Here is a 19,434-nt window from a genome sequence, read left to right on the forward strand (position 1 = left end):
TTCTTAGACCTTGAAATGGGTTCAATTCCAGACTCGCAATGAGGGTATTGTACCATTTTGGTGTATACTTCTGCCAAGCATATGCTTTCTTATTTGTCTCTGTTGCTTTAAGGGTCACAGACCCTCTTATTCTCTGGCTCTCATGTGTGTGCAGGTTCCAGACGTGCAATTATGTCTTTTGCCTGCTTGTTTTAGTCTCTTGCCAAGCATACAATTGTTTCTCTGTTACTATCTGGGTCTCATTCCTTCTTATTTCATGCTCTGTGGTTGTTCCCTCGATTCCTCCTGGACCTCTAGCACCCCTCGTTCTGCCTGCATACCGGTTTGTGCGGTTTGCATCTACTTTGCGGCGGTGCTCCACTGTGAGGTGCTGGTAGCGTTCAGGTGCTCTCTTGGGTCGGTGGTGGCTCCGCCGGTTACTCCTTCTTTCTCGGGCTCTGCTCTTGGGCTCCAGCCAAGTTCCAGTATCTTTCCTCGTCGGATGTTGCTCTGCCAGTTCCTGCTTCCTACATTGGCTGCGGTTTTGGTCTCCTGCAGCTTCCCGGACTTTGGTACTTTCTGAGGGTTTCTTGGGCAGCAGTCTGCATAGTTCCTTGTCCTGGACTACCTTTGTGCTCCCATTTACCTCCGTGCATGGTGTCTCGTGGTGTATTTCCCTGTTTGCTGAGTTAGTGTGTCCTGGGTTTCCTCCTCTGAGTATTGCTCTCCCAATGTGATTTCCTTCTTGTAATTTGTATTGCCTTTGACCATTCACGTACCGCGTGGGACTACACCACTCACTCCGGTTTTCTGGAGTGATCTTCATACTCTTGGTCTTCATCTTCTTCACAGAACTTGCATTGGAGCTATATGGATATATGGAAAGCAAATTTTGTTCTCTGGTGCCTTAGTCATGTCTTACATCTTAGGTTGACTGACATTACAATAAAAGATATTGACACTTGTTGGAAAGAGTCAAGGAGAGTTTGGCTTTGGGAAAGTGAAGGGGGGTGTAAGAAAACGGAGGTATACAGTGTTCTCAGGGAATGGTCGTTCCTAATCCCATAAGACCCTTCCTCTCCCATGTTGTCCTCTCCGTGTGCACCAGCCCTAAGGGGGAGTATTGTATTGTGGACGCACCTTCCTTTCATCATTCGGAGGGGATCCCCCTAACCGAGAAGAAATTACACCTGAAGATTTGTCACTTGATTCATTTCATGTAACATGAATTAGAACCGAATTTGGGGGATGGACATCAACGTGGTGCACGTCAACTTGGTGCCATTTGGTAAAAAAAGTTCTGTATACAAATGAAGCTAAATCCATATACCTAACTACAATGATGCATGATATATTTGAGGCAATCTTATGAAAGTTTCTCACTGATAATGAATTTATCTATTTTTGTGATGCTATTGTATACTTTAAGACGGTATATTGTACACCAAGAGGAATCGGTTGTAATATTTTTGTTGTAATGCTGAAAGCTGAATAAGATTTCTATATACATACATTTGAACATTTTGAAATGCTTTTCTGGAGAAACAAGGATTCAATTTGCAACAATGTTCTTTTGAGTGGTGCTCAGTTGTTGACTGGTTCATGAGAGAGCTTGAAAATGTAGTGTAATATTAAAACGTTGCGTAGGTTTTAGAGCATTTGACAGTTATGAGAAAAAATTGCTTGGTGGCGAAAATTACCTCTTGCCTTGGCCACCAGTTTCCCAAGTGATCTTCCCTGTTGGACTTTCACCAGCCTAAATGTGCCTGAGTAGAAAATTGGACATAAACCACGGGACATTGGCTCTGCTCTCAATGTTGTCAGAGGAGTAATCTAGCCCTTCCCTTTAGTAAGTGATGATACCAGATCAATAAGGGACACCTGACCAGGTGAATCATACAAGATTAACGGAATCCAAAATAAACTGAAAATTGGATATAGTAGACGCATGTTCATCCTTAAACCGTGAAATATGTAGTCTGTTTAATATTTTCCTTCAGTGGACAGAGCCGGGATGTTCAGTGACCTCACCCAGGGACAAATTGCTAGACGAGAGAGATTTGTCTTACTTACCAAGATGGCGTCTAGGCATTGTCCGTTGATATGGGAAGGTGTTGCGATAAATGAAATAATGTAGTCCCAATGTACAATTAGCATGGTTTGGAAAGAGGAGCACACCCAGAAATTAAGATTTCTCACAATTAGATGTTTAACATCTGAAGCCGAGGAGGAAAGCTAGTTTGAGAAATTAGTTAAGAAAAAGATATCTGGGGCCAGGTGGAAATTAATCAAGCTCTTGAAAGTATAAAAATAACCCACATGGTATTGATAGCAAGGTCTGCCGATGATATAACTGAGTGTAAATCCGTTGCACCAGTCCATAATGTCCCCCATCTCTGCATAATATGGCAAGCATCCATCCAATGATTCTGCATTTTTTCTAGTTTAATGTGGATTTGCGGACAAGATGTTCCTCTGGAAGATGGGCATAATGGTTGCAATTCTTTTTCCTGGTTCCCTTTGCAGGATTGAGAATGCTCCATTAACATTCTCCATTGATATTTGGAAGATAAGGATGTTAAACCAAGTTCATGTCTCAGGATGGAATTTGGAACAGAGCGAGCTAATATGAACGTTTGCTTCAATATACGACCTTGTAAGACATCCAGGAACTTAATAAGATCTACCAGACACATGTCGAGACCGTATAGTAGTATGGGTTCTACTTTTCATATATAATCTATAACTGGCAGGACTGAAAATGTTCAATATTGCCTATAGATTATTCTCATCTGCAAAATCAAGGGTCTCGATTTTTGATGAAGACTATCCCCCCACATGGTGAAAGATGATATATCAGATAAGGTACATCCAAGATATCTTAGTGACAATGCACACTCAATTGAAAGACCCTCAAGTGACCATTTACAATTCCTGATTTTGTTTTTCCCTTTAAAAATCACAATTTTGTATTTACTGGGATTGAAATGTAGATTGTATTTATGGGCATATAGTGAGAATATGTGAGGTTTATTCTGCAAACCAAAAGGAGTCTTATAAAAGAGGATTTTCATTGGAAAATGCCATCCAGTGAATGTGAAATTTGCAAAGGCTAACCGGAAATACGCTTTCGCTGTGCAAATGTCATTAAGGTCAGACAAAGATTAAAAGGTGAGGAGGCCATGTTGCAGCATTGTTTAACTCCTGTGCATGCTCCTCGATTGAATCTGGTAGTGGGCCTTTCTGATTGAGACGTACCTTTATAGTTAGTATTATTGTGTAAAAGAAAATGATTAAGATGAGTTTACGAGGGACACCACATTTTATCATTTTATTCCATAGATGGTTACATATGATGTAGTCAAAGGCCAAAGTCCAATCCAGCAACACCATATATATTGGACTACTATCAGGTTTCTTTGTAGATACCAAAATATGTGATGGAATAGTTGCTTTGAGGTTGTGCCTATATTTTTCCGGAAGCCTATCTGAAATTTGGACAAGGTGTCATGTTCTAGGATCATTCTTTCCAGATAATTCAGAATAAGGATTGATAAGACTTTTGATGCAAAGTCCATAAGTGCTACAGGCCTGTAATTGTCTGGATTCGATGGATTGTCCTTTTTTTTAAAAAAGGAATAATGATCGATAGTAGCCAAGATTGTGGGATAGTCTTCAATTTGAAGATTAATTCAAATTTAATTTTTAGGATATTAGTCCAAAAAATGGATCGGACTTAAGCACGCATGAAGGATTCCTATCTGGACCTGCGGCTTTCGAGTAATTCATTTTCTTAATAGCTCATACGATGTCGGTTAAAGACCATTGCCATGTCCCCATATTCAAACTATCAAAAAAGGCGGCAGCAGCATCGCCGTGCATTGTAGGAATTTGATATGTTTTCCTGATGTGAGATTCCCATACGTCTTCCGATATGGAAGAGTTCAGTGTATCAGAGGGAGATTTATTGCCGTTCCTGATAATAGCCCAAATGGATTTGGTATTATGCTTGCATAGGTGTTGTATTATTTTCTGATTGTCAGCATTGTGCAGTTTGATTTTAATTGCTTTGATTTGGTTCCTAAACCTCGGTTTGATTTGATGTATACTAAGTATGTATTGGGTAGAGGCTATTGCTTTCCCTTTGAGTGTGTGCAAGTCCTTGTTTTATTTTCGTTTTAGGGCAGCCACCTCTATATTGTATGCGTGTTTGTGAGTTGAGTGCTTTTTAATTTGGCGATTTACTAGAATATTAAGTATTTCAATCAGGCAAAACACACTTGTCTCAGTCTAGTATGCAGTGCACAGCTGAAATGCTCATTTTATTATCTATATAGGTTCAATATTCTGAGTGATATACCTCTCATATATCACCCCTTCTCAAATACCCCAGGTCACAATGGACCAGGAATCAGGCTGGTTGGTAAAGGTAATATTGATGTATTCATTTAAAATTAAAATCAAACCTCTACTTTTAATAGGGAGCAGCAATCACCAATGTGGTGACAATAACGGATGGGAAGGTATGTAATGCACTTAAATTCACTCTTTAGCAACACAGAAGGAAAACAGAGAAAACACTTTCGGCTTTGTTGGAAAGATGGCATTTAAGCTAAGGTTTCCCCCTGCAGTATTCCTCAACCCACAAATAAACAATTCTAAAAAGATATAAGGAAGCAGCAGGTAATCGGGAATAAGGAATAGAAGACAGAATTTGAATCCAACCTTCCCTCCCCAAAGAAGAGAGAAAAACGGATTTGAAATCTTACACTTTAAAATGACATTCGGAAATGGCTGGGTTAAACAATGAATGTGTGCAAAAATCCTTAAATCAGTACAAATTTCTATGGGAGGAACATTGGAAAGATACTAACAATCATGAGCTATAGTTTGAGCAAAAATAAACACTTTGAATCTGAATGGAAGGTTAAAAATAACTTGGGATAAAAATCACACATGTAAAACTTTGCATAAATATTGATTCATGCCCAAAATTAATCAAATGTTTTTTAAGAAAAACGGGTGAAATACACCTGGTTTTTGGGTTGGAATGTAGGTATAATCCAGAGTTGAAATGAAGTCTCTAGCTATTAAATTGAGGAAGATATGCAATGTTGAATGAGAGGCGTTTTTTGAAAAACCGCGGAGTGAAAACAAAAGAAACTCAGTTTGGACATGAAAATATTTACTATAGTTTTACTCTAGACTAGAGCAAGAGGGCTAGAATACCAAAGGAGGACACAGTAAGCTCTGCAGTCAATTCATTACTTCAACCCCACATACCCAGCACCTGCTCCGGTGGAACCAGACCGACCACTCGAAATAGGATTGATAGTTTAGGATTTACACAAGATGAAGATGACTAAAGAAATAGTGCTTAGCAAGATAAATCAAAGACATGATTGCAATAAGGATTCTGACAATATGACAAGTTATTAAGGTAAGGATAGGATGGTTTAGAGATTGGTATGAGACAAGGCAAGGTATGCTATGGGTTTCTGATTCCTATTAATACTTAGTCCACTTCAACGTAGGATTTTGGACCGTCAAAGTTTCTGGTCCATCACACGGATCGGGTCGAACCAAGGACAGCTGGGCAAATCTGGTCAACGGACTGCACTGGACTGGCCCTTCTGGTTACTGGAGATTAGTGGGATGACAAGTTTTTAGGCATGCATCTAGCAGTAGCAAGCAGCTGGATCAGGGTGCTTCCCTTGGGTTTTTGGGATTTTTAGAATGTGAGGGCTAGCTGAAAAGGGGTTCAGCAATGCACAACCCTGGGCTTCGTAATGAAATCTGGAATCAGGATCATGTAGGATGAAGAAAACGGGAACAGGACGCCACGTAGGAATCAGGATGAAAGTCAGGAATCAGTGTGTGTGGTGTCAGGTTCCCTTATGTATCATGCCAAATGACATCACTATGTGGCAGGGGCAGACTTACTATACCCACACACATAATGCTAGGATTGGGCCAGAGCATAGTTTCCACCTTGCTCTTCGCCGATTGGATCACAGAAAAGGATGTCATGTTTATGGGATGATTTTTTACAATGACTAGAAACGTCCCCTAGTCACTGGAACCACAATCTCATTTTGCCATAAATGCACATTTATACAGTTATAACCTCTGAGAAAATCAGATACACAGATTACATATTTTGTGGGTCATATTTCATTCCAAACCCCAAGTCACTGGGACCTGGTTTAACCTTTCTGCTATATTTTGGCAATTTTAACCATGAAAGAATTGAACAAAAATTTCCCAACTTTGTAAACAGATGCACATTTACCCCTGGAATGTGTGTACAAAATGTTATGTGCGCACTATCAATACTTTACCCACAATCTGTCATTCTTTACAACTTCTGTTCCTTATGCAACAATGAGTTCTTCCAAGTCTTCACAGAGCATAAAATTTGATTTCAAACTTTTCCTGTTTTTCCTCATTCTTGCTGCAAAGTTAAATGTCTTGAAGTTCAGTTACAAAATAGGCTTTTTATAACCAACAGGAAGTCTATTGTCACTTAATCTGTTTTTTCCTTTTCCCCAACTGCAAGCAAATGTCAGTTCCTTTGAAGCAGGACGAGGGGGCCTCTCTTTTGATTGAATTTGACTGCCCCTCAGGCTTGAAAGGTGAGAGTCTCAGCCTGCTATTGTTCCAGCCTGGAGCAAAGACGAATGTCTGACGACTTGTGAAGTCCCTTTGTCTTGGGTATTCAAAACCTCCAAGCTAGCAATTAGCCTTTCCTGTGCCAGCAGTTTGAGGTATCGCCCTTTCTCAGGGCTAGCAACGGGCAGAGCAAGTTTTTTTTAATGTAGTTTGCCAACTCAGCCTGGGTTTTAGCTTTGATTTTCTCCTTTTAAATCTTGACTTGAAACCTATAGAATTAAAACAGTTTATAGGTGTATTTCTATCATTAACAAATCATTTTACGTTTCTAAGTAATCAGGCCTTTACACAACAATATTCTTTAAAATAGGCGATTTTCCCCCTTCAGTCAGGAAAAAGCACATTTTACTATTTCTTTAAATTCGGTTTTTGTCTCCAGCAAATGTACACTTTCTTAAGCTATGGTTCTTTCCTTGTGTGCTGGAGTTGTTTTGCAGCATGGATACAGCTACAGGTATCTATCCAGAGTCTTTCTCTGGACAGCTGATTCTTGATACTGTTGCAAAGAAATAGACACGTTTCCCAATGAAAACAAAGCCCCGAGTTGATTTTTCAAGGATACATTTGACAGGAGCTGTCATTCAAATGAGGCCCGGTTCCTTTGAGACACAATGAATGATCCTGGGCATTGCAGGGCCTTTTTAATCACAGTGGTTCATGCTAAATTGATGAATTTAGCGCCAAGTAGCACTTTTAAGATTGGGAAAGTGTCATTTGAAAGAGGCATTTTGGGTTTTTAGCACAATGATGCTGCCTCTTTCACTTCACTCATGTAAAATGTTGCAGAGCACACTGGCACATTCCTGCAGTGAGTACTGTTTCACTCCCTCCCCACCCCCTTAAATGTGTGTGGCAGGGTGGTGCTGCCATTTTCTGGTCGTTACAAAACGCAGTTTAGAGATCTTGGCGCGTACAGGAGTCAGCGCAGCCATTTTGTGCTGCTTCTTTCACTAATGCACTAAAGTGATGTAACATAGCACAGCTGAGTGGGTCAAAATATCCCACATAGTGAAATAGATGCGTTGCTCTACTTCTCCGAAATCTCTGCTTGACGTGCCTGAAAAGCACCTCCAGAGGTGAGCTTGTTGAACCAAAGTCATCAGTTGTCGACAGAGTTTCCAACATAAGGAGATCTAAGGGCGCTCAGGTTCGACTAGCTTGAATGCAGATATGTTTTCATGTGTGTTAAGCTTCAAGTTGACATTCAAATTAATAATAGTGATCACTTGTGCCAGGATTTAAAGTTTTCACCGGATCACACAGATGCAATCTGCCAAAATGACTAGATCGTTAAGGACGGAAACTAGAACACTCTGCCCATGTCCCGGGCGAAAACCCCCACTGAAAGAGGTTAAAAAAAGAAGGTTTCAAGGAAAGGGGAAAGAAGAGGTGAAATCAAAGATTCAAGAAGCTTCATAGAAAACGGTAGGAGAGAACTTGGCCGATAGTTAGCAAGAACAGAAGGATCCAGTCAGGGTTTCTTCAGGAGAGGGATCACTGTTGCTTACTTCAGTTCTACTGCAACAATGCCTGTCTGACAGGATAGATGTACTGCATTGGGACCCAAGGAATGATATAAAGCATGATTTTCTTTCACCATAACACCGGATCAGATGGTGATGAGGACATAAGGTATTGAGCGCGTAGAGAACATCCTCCAAGAGAATTCTGGAACGAGGGTCCATGAAGGCAAGGTGTGAGCCTCAGGGACGGAAATAGACACCGGGAGTGTATGACAACCATTTTTGGAGATGACTGAACTGATATCAATTTTAGTAATGGAAATTCTGCCAGAGAATTGCACAAATTCTGGGAATGTGGCACAATAAGTATTCATTGCGAAGAAGAAAAAAGACAAAACCACAGCAAATTGTTCCTTGGATTTCATTAACGCGAGCTAAATTTTATTCGAGAAAAAGGTTTGTTTAGTGGCTCTGATAGATACATGATATTCACGAGTGGCTAAACAAAAAGCAGATTCATACAAGGCTTTATAGGCCAGACGCCATTTTCGTATGGCTTGTCTAGCTTTTGACGACATAGTTTTTAAGTCCTTAGTTTCTGATGCTTTTTAATCTGCTTAGAATCACATGCTGTGCATATGGTCTGACATCCAGTGGAAATCGTGGAGTATAGCATCTCGTCTTTCGGGGAACGATGGGGGACGTCGGCATAGGCATGTCTGTAACACTATCCCTATCGTGACAGGTAGTGTACCCAAAATCCGCACGTGCCGAGGTCCCTCAGATTGTTTTTTTCCACCCAGATAACTGGTCGCCCTATAGCGGAGCTCTTACATAAGAGACCTTGTTTATCCTAAACAGACTTGTCGGTTATTCCCCCCTTAAGTCATTTCGATGCCAAGAACAACTTCGACGAAGACTACGGGGGACTGGTCTACGGTGGTAGATTTCGGCGCCTACGATCTGGTGGCTGAAGAATCCATGTGTCCGGGCCTTCTGGCCGGCCTTGACAGTAGGGAAAGTGGGGTTGGGGTGGCCATATTTCTGGCAGAAGAGGACCCTTACGACGACTGAACCGCCCGGTGAAGCCCTGCTGCAGGTCCGAATCTTCAGAATCCGACGACGTTGAAGATCCTCCAGGAAACTTCTTCTCTTGAGCTGGTGGGACCAACCATTTCGCCCAAACTGCAAGCCAGGACCCCTCCTCTGGTCGAATTTGCTGTACAGATCCACAGTGGGCCGGATAGCCAGGAAAGTCGGACCCTGCTTGGGTTTTAAGGAGTGTTTGGCAGAAGCCTGTGCAGTGCACTTAGGCACCACTACACACGATTAAGACTACAAGTGGTAGTACAATTTCACCTTTGGTACAAGCCTGTACTACACAGAAAAAGTGGTAGCAGTGGCTGAGCAGCCAGACATATCTCAAGAGCAAATGAGCAGTAGTAGAGATTACACAAAGGACTAAAATTACTGTGACTCAAGCAAACACTGACTCAAGGTTTCTCTTTAAAAAGTCTAATACATTTATTTTTAAACTATCTGTTCATAAAACACTTATGTTAAATTAAACCCACACTTCAAATACACTACACAAAACCAATTCCCCTTGTGCAGTTCAATACATTGAGATTTGACTGACCGTTGTTTGGAAACAAAAGACGTTACCGTGGGTTAATACGCGATCACTTTTTGACAGTAATGACAGTTTGGTCTTACGAAAGAAAAGCCTACCCGCAAGAAGAAATGTTACCAAAGTCAAACACACTTAGCACATGAATTAACACAAGAGAATAGGGGATAAAAATCATAGGCAATACTTTTGTAAAGGCAGATAGAATCAGAGGATACTTTCTAAAACGTAGATAAGTCAATAGGCCTGCACCAGTGTCAAATGGGACAAGGGGTCCTGTTGTCGAGGATCACAAGGTTAGAACAGTTCACGATTCGAGATTGCCAGGAGTACTTGGATATTGTCAAAAAAGCAAAGCAAAAGTTATAAGAGGGAAGGAAGATAAGGACAAGCCTTTGGTGAGGAAAAAAAGGGGTTCACCGTAGTTCCTCGAAGTCAGACACAGTACCTTATTAGTTTGAAGAAAAGTTCCTGGTAGCTCCTGCAGACTCACGGTTCCTGGAGCTTCAGTCGTGGGGACAAGGACGACGTCTGGAGCGATCTGCACTACCCAGGGATGAGGCCAGCAGCAGCAAAGCAACTGTGAATAAAAGGTGCGCTCCTTTAAAACAGGAGAGGCTTTTCAGATGGTTATCCGGACCACTACAGCTGTGTGCAGCGATTTCGACCAAGGACCAGAGGATCCTCTGGCTGTGGAAGGTGAGCTGGTTGATCCCACCAGGCTCAAGGGAAGAAGACTCTGGACTGAGTCTTCTCTTGTCGTTGAAGGATAGATAGCTCAGGACTGCAGCAGGGCCTTACCGGGACTTGGGAGTGCAGCAGCCGTCGTCTTCTCCGCTTCTCTTCGGTTCCTTGCAGTTCCAGTGGTGATTCTGACTTCAAGCCCAAGAGTCCTGCCTTTTATGCCAAAATCCCCATTCACAGCCTGGCTGTCAATCACTCAGCAGGGGGGGCGGGGGGAAGGTTGTCCAGCCTGGGGAAGGTTGTCCAGCCTGGAGAACCACCTCAGCCAATGAACACAAAGTGCGACTTGGGTCTCCAAGGAGACCCTTTGCAATGGGTGACTACACCCCTCCCTCACATTCAGCCCACCTAGACACCCAGGGGCCAGAAATAGGGCTCCTCTGGAGAAGCCCGCCAAATGACGGTGAAGAAAGAAGGCAAACCTAGTTTTCCGCGCAAAGTAAAACACAAAGATTTTAACAAGAAGAAATGACGACGAAACAGAACCGGAGCCAAATAGAAACCAATATCATCAAGCGAGTTTCATGTTCGAGGCTACTATATTATCCTAAAACATTACCACGTTATGTAATATAACCGCGGTAGAAAAGTTAGGGTAGATACCACTGCCACCAGCCAAGTCTTAATGTTAAGGGAGCGAAAAAAGGCTTCAATAGGCTTAGATACAAAGGGATAGGAATTAACCCTTTCCAATACTCCATGTAAGCTGGGGTGTACTGGATCTGTGATAATTATGACTATCTAAAGTTAATGGCAAATTTACATGTTTCAGGGGGACAGTAGTCGGCCCCAGAAAAATGTAGTCATTGGGAAGTCTAAATGACAACCCAGTGTCACTGCACTGAAAGTGCTGTGTAACACATAAAAAGTTGGGCTCATGGAGTGGTGTGGCTCCAGAGCCCAAGATCACACCAACAGTAGAAATAAACATGGCAAAACACATGTAAGAGTGGGAAAAAGGTTCATTCTTATCAAGTGGAAAAAATAAACCCCAGAAAAATCCAGCAAAGCTGCTTAGGGACTCGCTAGGTAAGGGAAATGAGCCATAGAATGAGAATTCTCCCTAACAAGGAGCAAACCTTTTAATAGTTGATTTGCTCTGCTGCTGGTTTCTTCATTGGGTAGTGCAGGACCCTCCAGTCTTCCTACTTCTGATCAGTCTGACAGTCGCTTCAGCAACCGTGAGCCTGCAGAAACTACCAGGAACGTCTGCCTCAGCTGCAGCACCCTCTCCGTTTTAAGGTACTGTGCAAATCCGGTTATGCGTTTTGTTCAGCCGCGGTTAAAGTGTTTGAAATCTTTCTCCAATCGGAGGACTTGTCCTTCTCTTCTCTTTGAACTAACTTTTCTAGCAACCAACCTTGTCCGGAAACCGTGCCACGAACTTTACTGCGAACTACACTGAACTGCATTATCTTGAGCAAAAGACATTTGAACCATTGACTTTGGCCCTAAGGCTTTTCTATCTGATTTTATCATTGTAGTCTCTCTTGTTCGCTTGCCCCCAGTACTTACCTGTTGGTGTGGATTAATTTCTGTTAACTTTTGTCTTTCCCTCACTTTTAAATGGATGGAGTGCCATTTTGGTCCCACTTCATTTTGTGAGCTTAACTTGTCTGGAATTTAAGGGAAGTGGTGTGGTGTATTTAGAGTGTGATTTTTAGACTGCTTATAATAGTGTAATGTTATACAACTGAAGAGTAAAATAAATGTACATTATTTTACTTGAAAACCTTGAGTCAGTGTTTGCCAGAATCATAGTAATTGCTGTCCTTTGTGTAACTATTTGATACTGCTCATTTACTCCTGAGATGGGTATGGCCGCTCCACTACTGCTACCACTCTGTGTGGTACAGGCTTGTACCAAAGGTGAAATTGTACTGTCACTTGTAGTCTTAATTGTGTGTGGTGTTCCCAAAGGGTACTGCATATAATTCTGCCTAACAGCAATTTAGAAGTTCTGTTGCACTGCGTAAACTGAACGGTTTATTTTTTGCAGGAAAATCACTAGAGGAGGTCCTTTTGGAAACTGGGCATGCCTGCCGGCAAAGTGAACACCAAAAGAAAGATGCAACCACACCTGGTTAGTGAAGCCATTTCAGCCTTATTGCCTTATAATTTTGCTTCTTATATTATGGTGAGCTATGTGAAATAGTGTTGCCTTTCTTGACGTGGCACATATTGGAAAGTAGAGCCCAATGGTGCATGATCATGTATTTTTGTTCAAGGGTTTGAGTACTAAATGCATAGAAAACACTGAAGGATAACTGGGACCTTCTACAAGCAAAAGAAAGTGCAATGAAAACCAACAAGTCATAAGTTGCTCACTGTAGTGACAAACGTACTCTTAGTCCATAGTCCCCTTTCTTCCATACTGCATGGGCGGCCTCGTGAAGGCGCCCTTGCAGTATGGAGGAAAGAGGACGGGACGTAAGAGTATGGATAGTCTTCTCCAGGTAGTTGTCGTTTCTTCTAGTTGCGATGGCCAGTCACCCCGCCCGCACCCCGTGAGCACTTATGTTAGAGGACCTATCCTTGGAACACCTGGGAGTTCATGCCAACTCCTCTGTAAACTGTTCTAGCTTTGTGGGCTCATTTTGTTTCCAATCTAGCTTTCCTCGTCGGCTATCCTTCCAGGGAGTTTGCACCAACTCTTTCCTCCCTGACATTTTAGGCTCAGGGTTTCTGAACCCTTTTATTGCCTTCTCTATAGGTAAACTTGTGTATGAGCGCGATACAAATAAAATTATCAGATCATGCTTTCCTAGGACCAATACCCCTGGGCCCTTACTACAGTTCTTAATCTGCATGGCTGGATTCTTCATTGTAGCTGGCAGGGAGAGCTTTGAGAGACATGAACATTCTCTCAACTGGCTGTACACTCTCCAACCCAGTATTGTTTCTCCTCCCTCTGTATGGACCTGCCTTACAACCAACCTGACACTTGGAACCTGCCTGCTCTTATTGGCTAGGCTCTGACCTTCCTCTTGTCTGCTGCGGTTTCTAGATTTTGATAACCCTTTTCAACCATCTATGCATCAATCACCTGCCCCATCCCCTTCTAATGTTCCAACTGGCTCAGCCTCACTCCCGGTCTGATGTTGCCTCCCTCCTTCACTCATGTCATAACTACTGCTTCCCTGGAGTGTTGCTGCGTCCTTTCATCTCACTTTCTGATGTCATTCCCTCCTTATGCTCAGTTCAGATTTTGCCTCCTCCCTTCACTCCTCCAGCTCTCACCACCTGCTCCTGCTGGCTGCTACATCCCTAGTCTGAACTGCTCCTTCCATGCCCTGGTCGTCTTTGTTTTCTCCAACCATCACAAAACCAAGCCTCCTGCGACTCACACTACAAGGCTGCTCTACCTGCCTTTTTATAGAGCTCTCCCTCGTCCCCTTGGATAGAGCTGTAGATGATTGGGTGGTGATGGCTATGATTGGTAGTGTTCCTTGACTTGCTCTGCACCAGAGTGAGGCTTCTGAGGCCGTATGTTTATTTAGACTTTGGGTTGGCATTGTGGAAGCCTCCTGTTGATGTAATGAGTCCAGGAGTGCTGTTTGAATACAGGGTCTCCATGTAACTAAGCTTTGGTCAGGTAAGGTTATTTTGTGCTGGCTAGGGATCTTTAATTTCTTTTCCATATTCTTTACGTTGTACCAACATGCTCTTCGGTTATTCGACTATCCTCGCAGATCGGCGGATAGGCTGCTGAACCTTGCCGGATCATGCAAAAATGGTGCATGTGGCACTCTGGGATAATGCACACTTGTTTATGTGCTTCTCTTTTGCTGTTAAGGGTTGGGTTGTTTGGGAAAGCCCGTGTGGGGGCGGAACTAATAATGTTTAGTCTACCGTCAGAAGATGGTAGGCTAGTCACAATGGGAGTATCTTTTGCCAAACTGCATGGACAGTAGTAGAGTCCCCCGGAGAACCTTCTCATTCCATCCCCGTGCTCATCCACTGTCTCAGGAGGCACCAAGGCTACTCTCCCACCGGACTACAGAGTCAAGCAGGGACCTTTGTATCCACTGTATATACATTTAGGTGTGAGGGCATGTCAGGTTGGGTCGGGGCCAATGTCCAGGTGTTTGGGCTGGCATTAATGTTTGTGTTGGTCTAGGCTATCTGTTCTGCATATGATGAGGCAGTTTGTAGTTTGAAAAAGGTAAAAGGTAGAATGGGTATAACCCTACCATGTCTACAATGCATGTGATATAGATACATTATATACCAGCATATTTATGGTGTGCCCACTGCATATTCTTTCTCTTCCAGCTGCCCTTTCGGTGACCACTGTTAACAGGGAAAAACCAGATGAAGACAATGCTCTAAAAAATGATGTACCAATACACAAACTCATCTCTCTAGCTGTGGGTGATGTTTTCTCGGCAGCTGTAACTGATATTCAGACTCCAGAAGACTTTTTCTGTCAGCAATTGCAAGACGCCCGTAAGTGCCTATACTTTCCCTTAATGCTTCCATCCAGGCACAGTGTTAATAACTGATAGATATTGATTCATTGAACACTTTATTTTGGTTAGGAACCATGAAAGCACAAACACTACAGTAGAGGAGACATTAAAAAAAAATACCATACAATATCATCAATGTAGATCGCACAATATTTCTAACACATACCCTTCACGTTTTGAAACCAGTTTATCATTTTCCATCAGGAGCACAAAAATGAAATGGTTGTCTTCAGATCATTGCTTACATATTTTTTTCATATTTGTTCAACGCTCCGGTTGGAAAGCTTGACTGCAAAGACTCTTGATACACATTTGGGTGTTTAACAAAAATTTAGAGCTCCAATCAAAATAGTAACTATATTAGCCGTCATCACTTGAACCAGCAATTAGTACCTAAGATCAATTAAAATTGGGGGAAAAAAGTAAAACATAGCATTCATCTTCTTTCACTGCTTTACACATTGAACAACTCTGCAGTACGTGTCCTTTACAGTTCCTGGTAAAGTTATTTAAAGGAAGTATTCCAATGCACAACTTCATGTACAGGTTTCTTGCTCCTGGTTCTATTATCGACTGTGCGAAATATGGCTGGAAGTACCTCAGTTTGTCTCTGCCTCCCGACGCCGCTAGTCGTAGTTATTGCAACACTTTGATTTTTGAATTCTGCACCTTTAAAATCCTGGGAGTTTATAAAGACTGCCACTGTGAAGCGTGGTAGGATGTGTTTCGATGTTGCCACTCTGTGGGATTGTCGTTGCTGATGGAGCTGCTGTTACTCTTTGATGATCAACTGAAGAACAAATGAGGCAAACAGGATGACCAGTTTACATTGGAATGTGGGTCTTCCCAAGCCCGGTTGCTGAACGGGGCTAAGGCGAGGAGGACATCAACCAGTGAAAACCAGGGTGAGTTTTTCTCCATAACATGCCACACTATTATCAGAGTGTTTGAGGAGAAAAAAAAGAAACCTGTCTCGATCGTATGGCTTGTGCCCTAGATCAGCGCGCGCAGGCAAGAGAATGCGCTCTCTCGTTAGCGCGAGTACAACTAATGGTAAACTTTGTCCAAAAAAGGGCAAATGGACAAAATCCTCGAGTCGCAAAGCAAAAATCAGTCTTGCTTTGGGAGCTATTCTACAGTTGCTCTGTGAGCTATTCTACTTTTTTTGCACTATTTTGAGGAAAAAGTCCTATTTCTCCAGCATGGGCTCTGGCATGGATTCACATGCTCATGAATATTCCCCGTCGGGCTGGGAATCCTCGGTAAAGAAAAAAATCAGTATCAGTTTCGTTTTTGACCTGTCTTTCTTAGTTTTAACCAATCACTGGTCTCTGGGTCATACTGCCCCCAGCTAATTACTGCCCTCTCCCTAAGCCCCGCCCCTGGCAGCCATCCTCAGATTTTTATCACACGTTCATGTGTTGGGAGTCCTCGTGCTATGGCTCTCGAGCTTTTACTGCGTTTTGCGTTTTTTTTCAAGGAGTTTTATCTCATTTTTCGGTCTATCGAGCCTCAAGCTCCACCATTTCTACTTCCGATCAACAGGGACCCGTTTTGGAATTTTCTTTGCCCCTCAAGGCCAAGGTTTTCGTCGGGTTACGCTTCTCAGAAGATTCCAGAAGATCTGAGGCCTACCTCGTGGACATGGCCCAGGACAAGGGAAGCTCGACACCCGGATCCAAGCTGTTCAGGAACTGCCCTGGATGCGGATTACAGAATGTTTTGAAGGAGGATGAGCATTCGAGATGTCTCTACTGCCTTCACAAAGACAAAGCGCACATGGAGAAGGACTGTGCGTTTTGCAAGAACTTGTCGGATTGGACTGAAGGATCGGCGGATCCGTCTCTCCAGCTGGCTGGAGAAGGGCCCAGCAGGTGAGAAGAAGTCTGAGCGGTCTTCTAAGTCCTGTGAGGGCGCCCCGGCGACGGGGACCCAACAGAAGGCAAAGCACCGCAAGTCCGTGGGGCCCGGGAGCACCGAAGGGTCGGGCTCTTCGGCTGCCAGGCAGGGCGCACTTTCACCGACGCCATCAACCACGAGCCAACGCTCTGGCTCGGGAAAGAGAACATCCGAGAATACGGCTAAGCTTCTGGAGAGGCCCGGTCTATCTCGAAGGAATTAGCCGAGGGGGAGCGAGGCAGTGACCCCTCCCCCAAGGTGAAGGCCTCAAGCGCGCCAAAAGTGGTGAAGGCCTTGATTCACCAGGAGAAGGCCTCTATCGAGGGAGTCGCAGCGGCCCTGCCGAAGCCTGTGGAGGCTAACCCAGAGCAGGCGACCTTGGGGCCAAGAGTTTCCCTGCCGCCATGGATGAATCCTCTTTGCAGCCCATCGATAAGATCCCCGTGAAGACCCCGATGGAAAAAAGAGGGGGGGGGGCGGTGGCAGTCACGGACACGGATACAGCCTCTGAGGAGGAGCTGGTTGAAGTCGTGCAGGGCCTCAACAAGAGGTTTGAGAAGATCCGGTCCCACGGGGAAACCCTGAGGAGGCGGACGAAGAGAGCGATGGTGGCGCCGACGAGACTCCCGTGGAGGGGGAGCAGCCATTGCGCCCGTTGCAGCCGGGGCCCGAGCCTCAGGACAATTTGGCAGCCATTTTGATGGCAATCCAAACCTTCTGCACGGAAACCAGGACGAGATTGCCCCTCACCCCAACGGATGACCCAACAGAGCCGGGCCCATCGGGAAGCCCTCCGAACAAGCAGAGGAGGGTTCATCCCCCCACCCCCGCCTTTCCCGCCCTTGCGGCCCGCTCAGCCTTCATCTCCTTCCCCTGTCCCGGGGGATGACACGGGAACGGCCACGACGGGGACAGAAGATGATGATGAAGATGATGATGATGTTGGTGGTGACGACGGGATGGGCCTGCCATCACCACTCCCTCGAGCCTCTCCGTCAGACGAAATTGGCTCCTTCCACGCCATGATTGCCAGGGCATCCGAGCTGTTTCAGCTCTGCCCTGAGGAACAGAAGGAAGACGGTCCTCGCGGTACCATTGATTGACGACATCTGGGAGGAGGGACTTTCCCTCCTAAAGAACCCGTCCACGACGCCTACCAAGAAGGATCAGTATGAGAAGTAGTACCGGGTTCCCGATTCCGCCCCTTTGTGCCTTACAGCGCAACCGACCCCGCATTCGGTCGTCTCAGCGGCGGCCAAGAAGAAAGCGGCAGGGGCGTCATCCTCAACTTCGACCTCCCCCACGTGAGGGCGAGGGGAAGAAGCAGGACACCATGGGAAGACGAGTCATCTCATCTGCGGCGATGACAGTTAAGGCCGTCAACGCCCTAGCGATTGTGGCCCTCTACAACAGGGAGCAGTGGTACAAGATCACTCCCCTGCTGGACGTCCTAACGGACGACATGAGGTCGGAGGCCCTGGAGATCCTGCAGGAAGGTGAGGTGGTGTCGGACCACACCATAATGGTGGCCATGGATATCGCTGACACCGGATTCTGCCAGTTGGGCAACAGGGTTTGCCTTCGACGGCGGGGATGGCTCAAGGCAACTGATTTCAGCCAGGACGTGCAAACCAGAGTTTTGGACATGCCTTTCGACGGGAACAACCTGTTTGGAAAGACAGTGGATGAGTCACTTCAGGCCATCAAGACTGATATGGAGACGGCTCGGGCCTTGGGAGTGTTGCAGCAACGACGGCCGCCCTTTCGGAACGCCAGAGGCAGACAGGGTGTCTCCAAGGGATCCGGCGGCCGCTCCTCGACGTACCGCCAGGCAGCCCTCTCTTCGTCGCAGGAGGCCTACAGTGGATGCGGAAAGTCAGGAAGATCTTGTCGTCGCCAAGGTGGCAAGGCCGCCTCCAAGCAGGACTGAACCGACTGTTGCGTCGGGGCCCCACCTGAGCACCCCAGTGGGAGGCCGGCTGGCGAAGTTAGTCAGCATGTGGGAGTCAATCTCCACCGACCGTTGGGTACTGAATGCCTTGGCCCACGGGCACACTCTCGAATTTCTAAAGTAGTGCCTCTGCATTCCTCCCGTAGCCAGGGAGGAAAGTCACGTCCCCCAACAGCTGTTAGAAGTAAGGGCGATGCTCAAGAAAGATGCCATCGAGCTTGTCCCCAAGAGGCTCCGGTGCTCTGGAGTATACTCGAGGTACTTCCTCGTCAGAAAGAAGACAGGCGGTTGGCACCCCATCCTGGACCTGCGGCGGTTAAACAAGTAAGGTGCAAAAGTTCAGGATGGTCACTCTCCAGCACGTGCTAGGACAGCTGGAGGAGGGCGACTACCTATCGTCGCTGGACTTGGAGGATTCTTACTTCCACATCCCCATTCTTAAAGGACACCGAAAGTTTCTCAGATGCGTAGTCCAGGGGTGGCACCACCAATTCAAGGCCCTGCCGTTCGGGCTGAAGTCGGCACCCAGGGTGTTTACCAAGTGCCTTGCACCAGTGGCGGCGCGGCTGCGCCTTTGGGGGATCCACGTCTACCCCTACTTGGACAATTGGCTCATCCGTGCAA

At 45.0% G+C, this 19,434-nt stretch overlaps 1 protein-coding gene across 1 annotated transcript in view; it reads left to right on the forward strand.

Moving 5' to 3' along the window:
* The window catches only part of TDRD1 (tudor domain containing 1), a 2,044,642-nt gene that overhangs the window by 700,443 nt on the left and 1,324,765 nt on the right, over positions 1 to 19,434 (forward strand). Inside the window, exons 11-12 of the mRNA XM_069611868.1 lie at positions 12,488 to 12,571; positions 14,764 to 14,937. Of these exons, the coding sequence (XP_069467969.1) occupies positions 12,488 to 12,571; positions 14,764 to 14,937 (258 nt within the window). The remainder of the gene's footprint in view (positions 1 to 12,487; positions 12,572 to 14,763; positions 14,938 to 19,434) is intronic.

Source organism: Ambystoma mexicanum, chromosome 8, assembly GCF_040938575.1.
Source record: "Ambystoma mexicanum isolate Mex_15411 chromosome 8, UKY_AmexF1_1, whole genome shotgun sequence".
NCBI lineage: Eukaryota > Metazoa > Chordata > Amphibia > Caudata > Ambystomatidae > Ambystoma > Ambystoma mexicanum.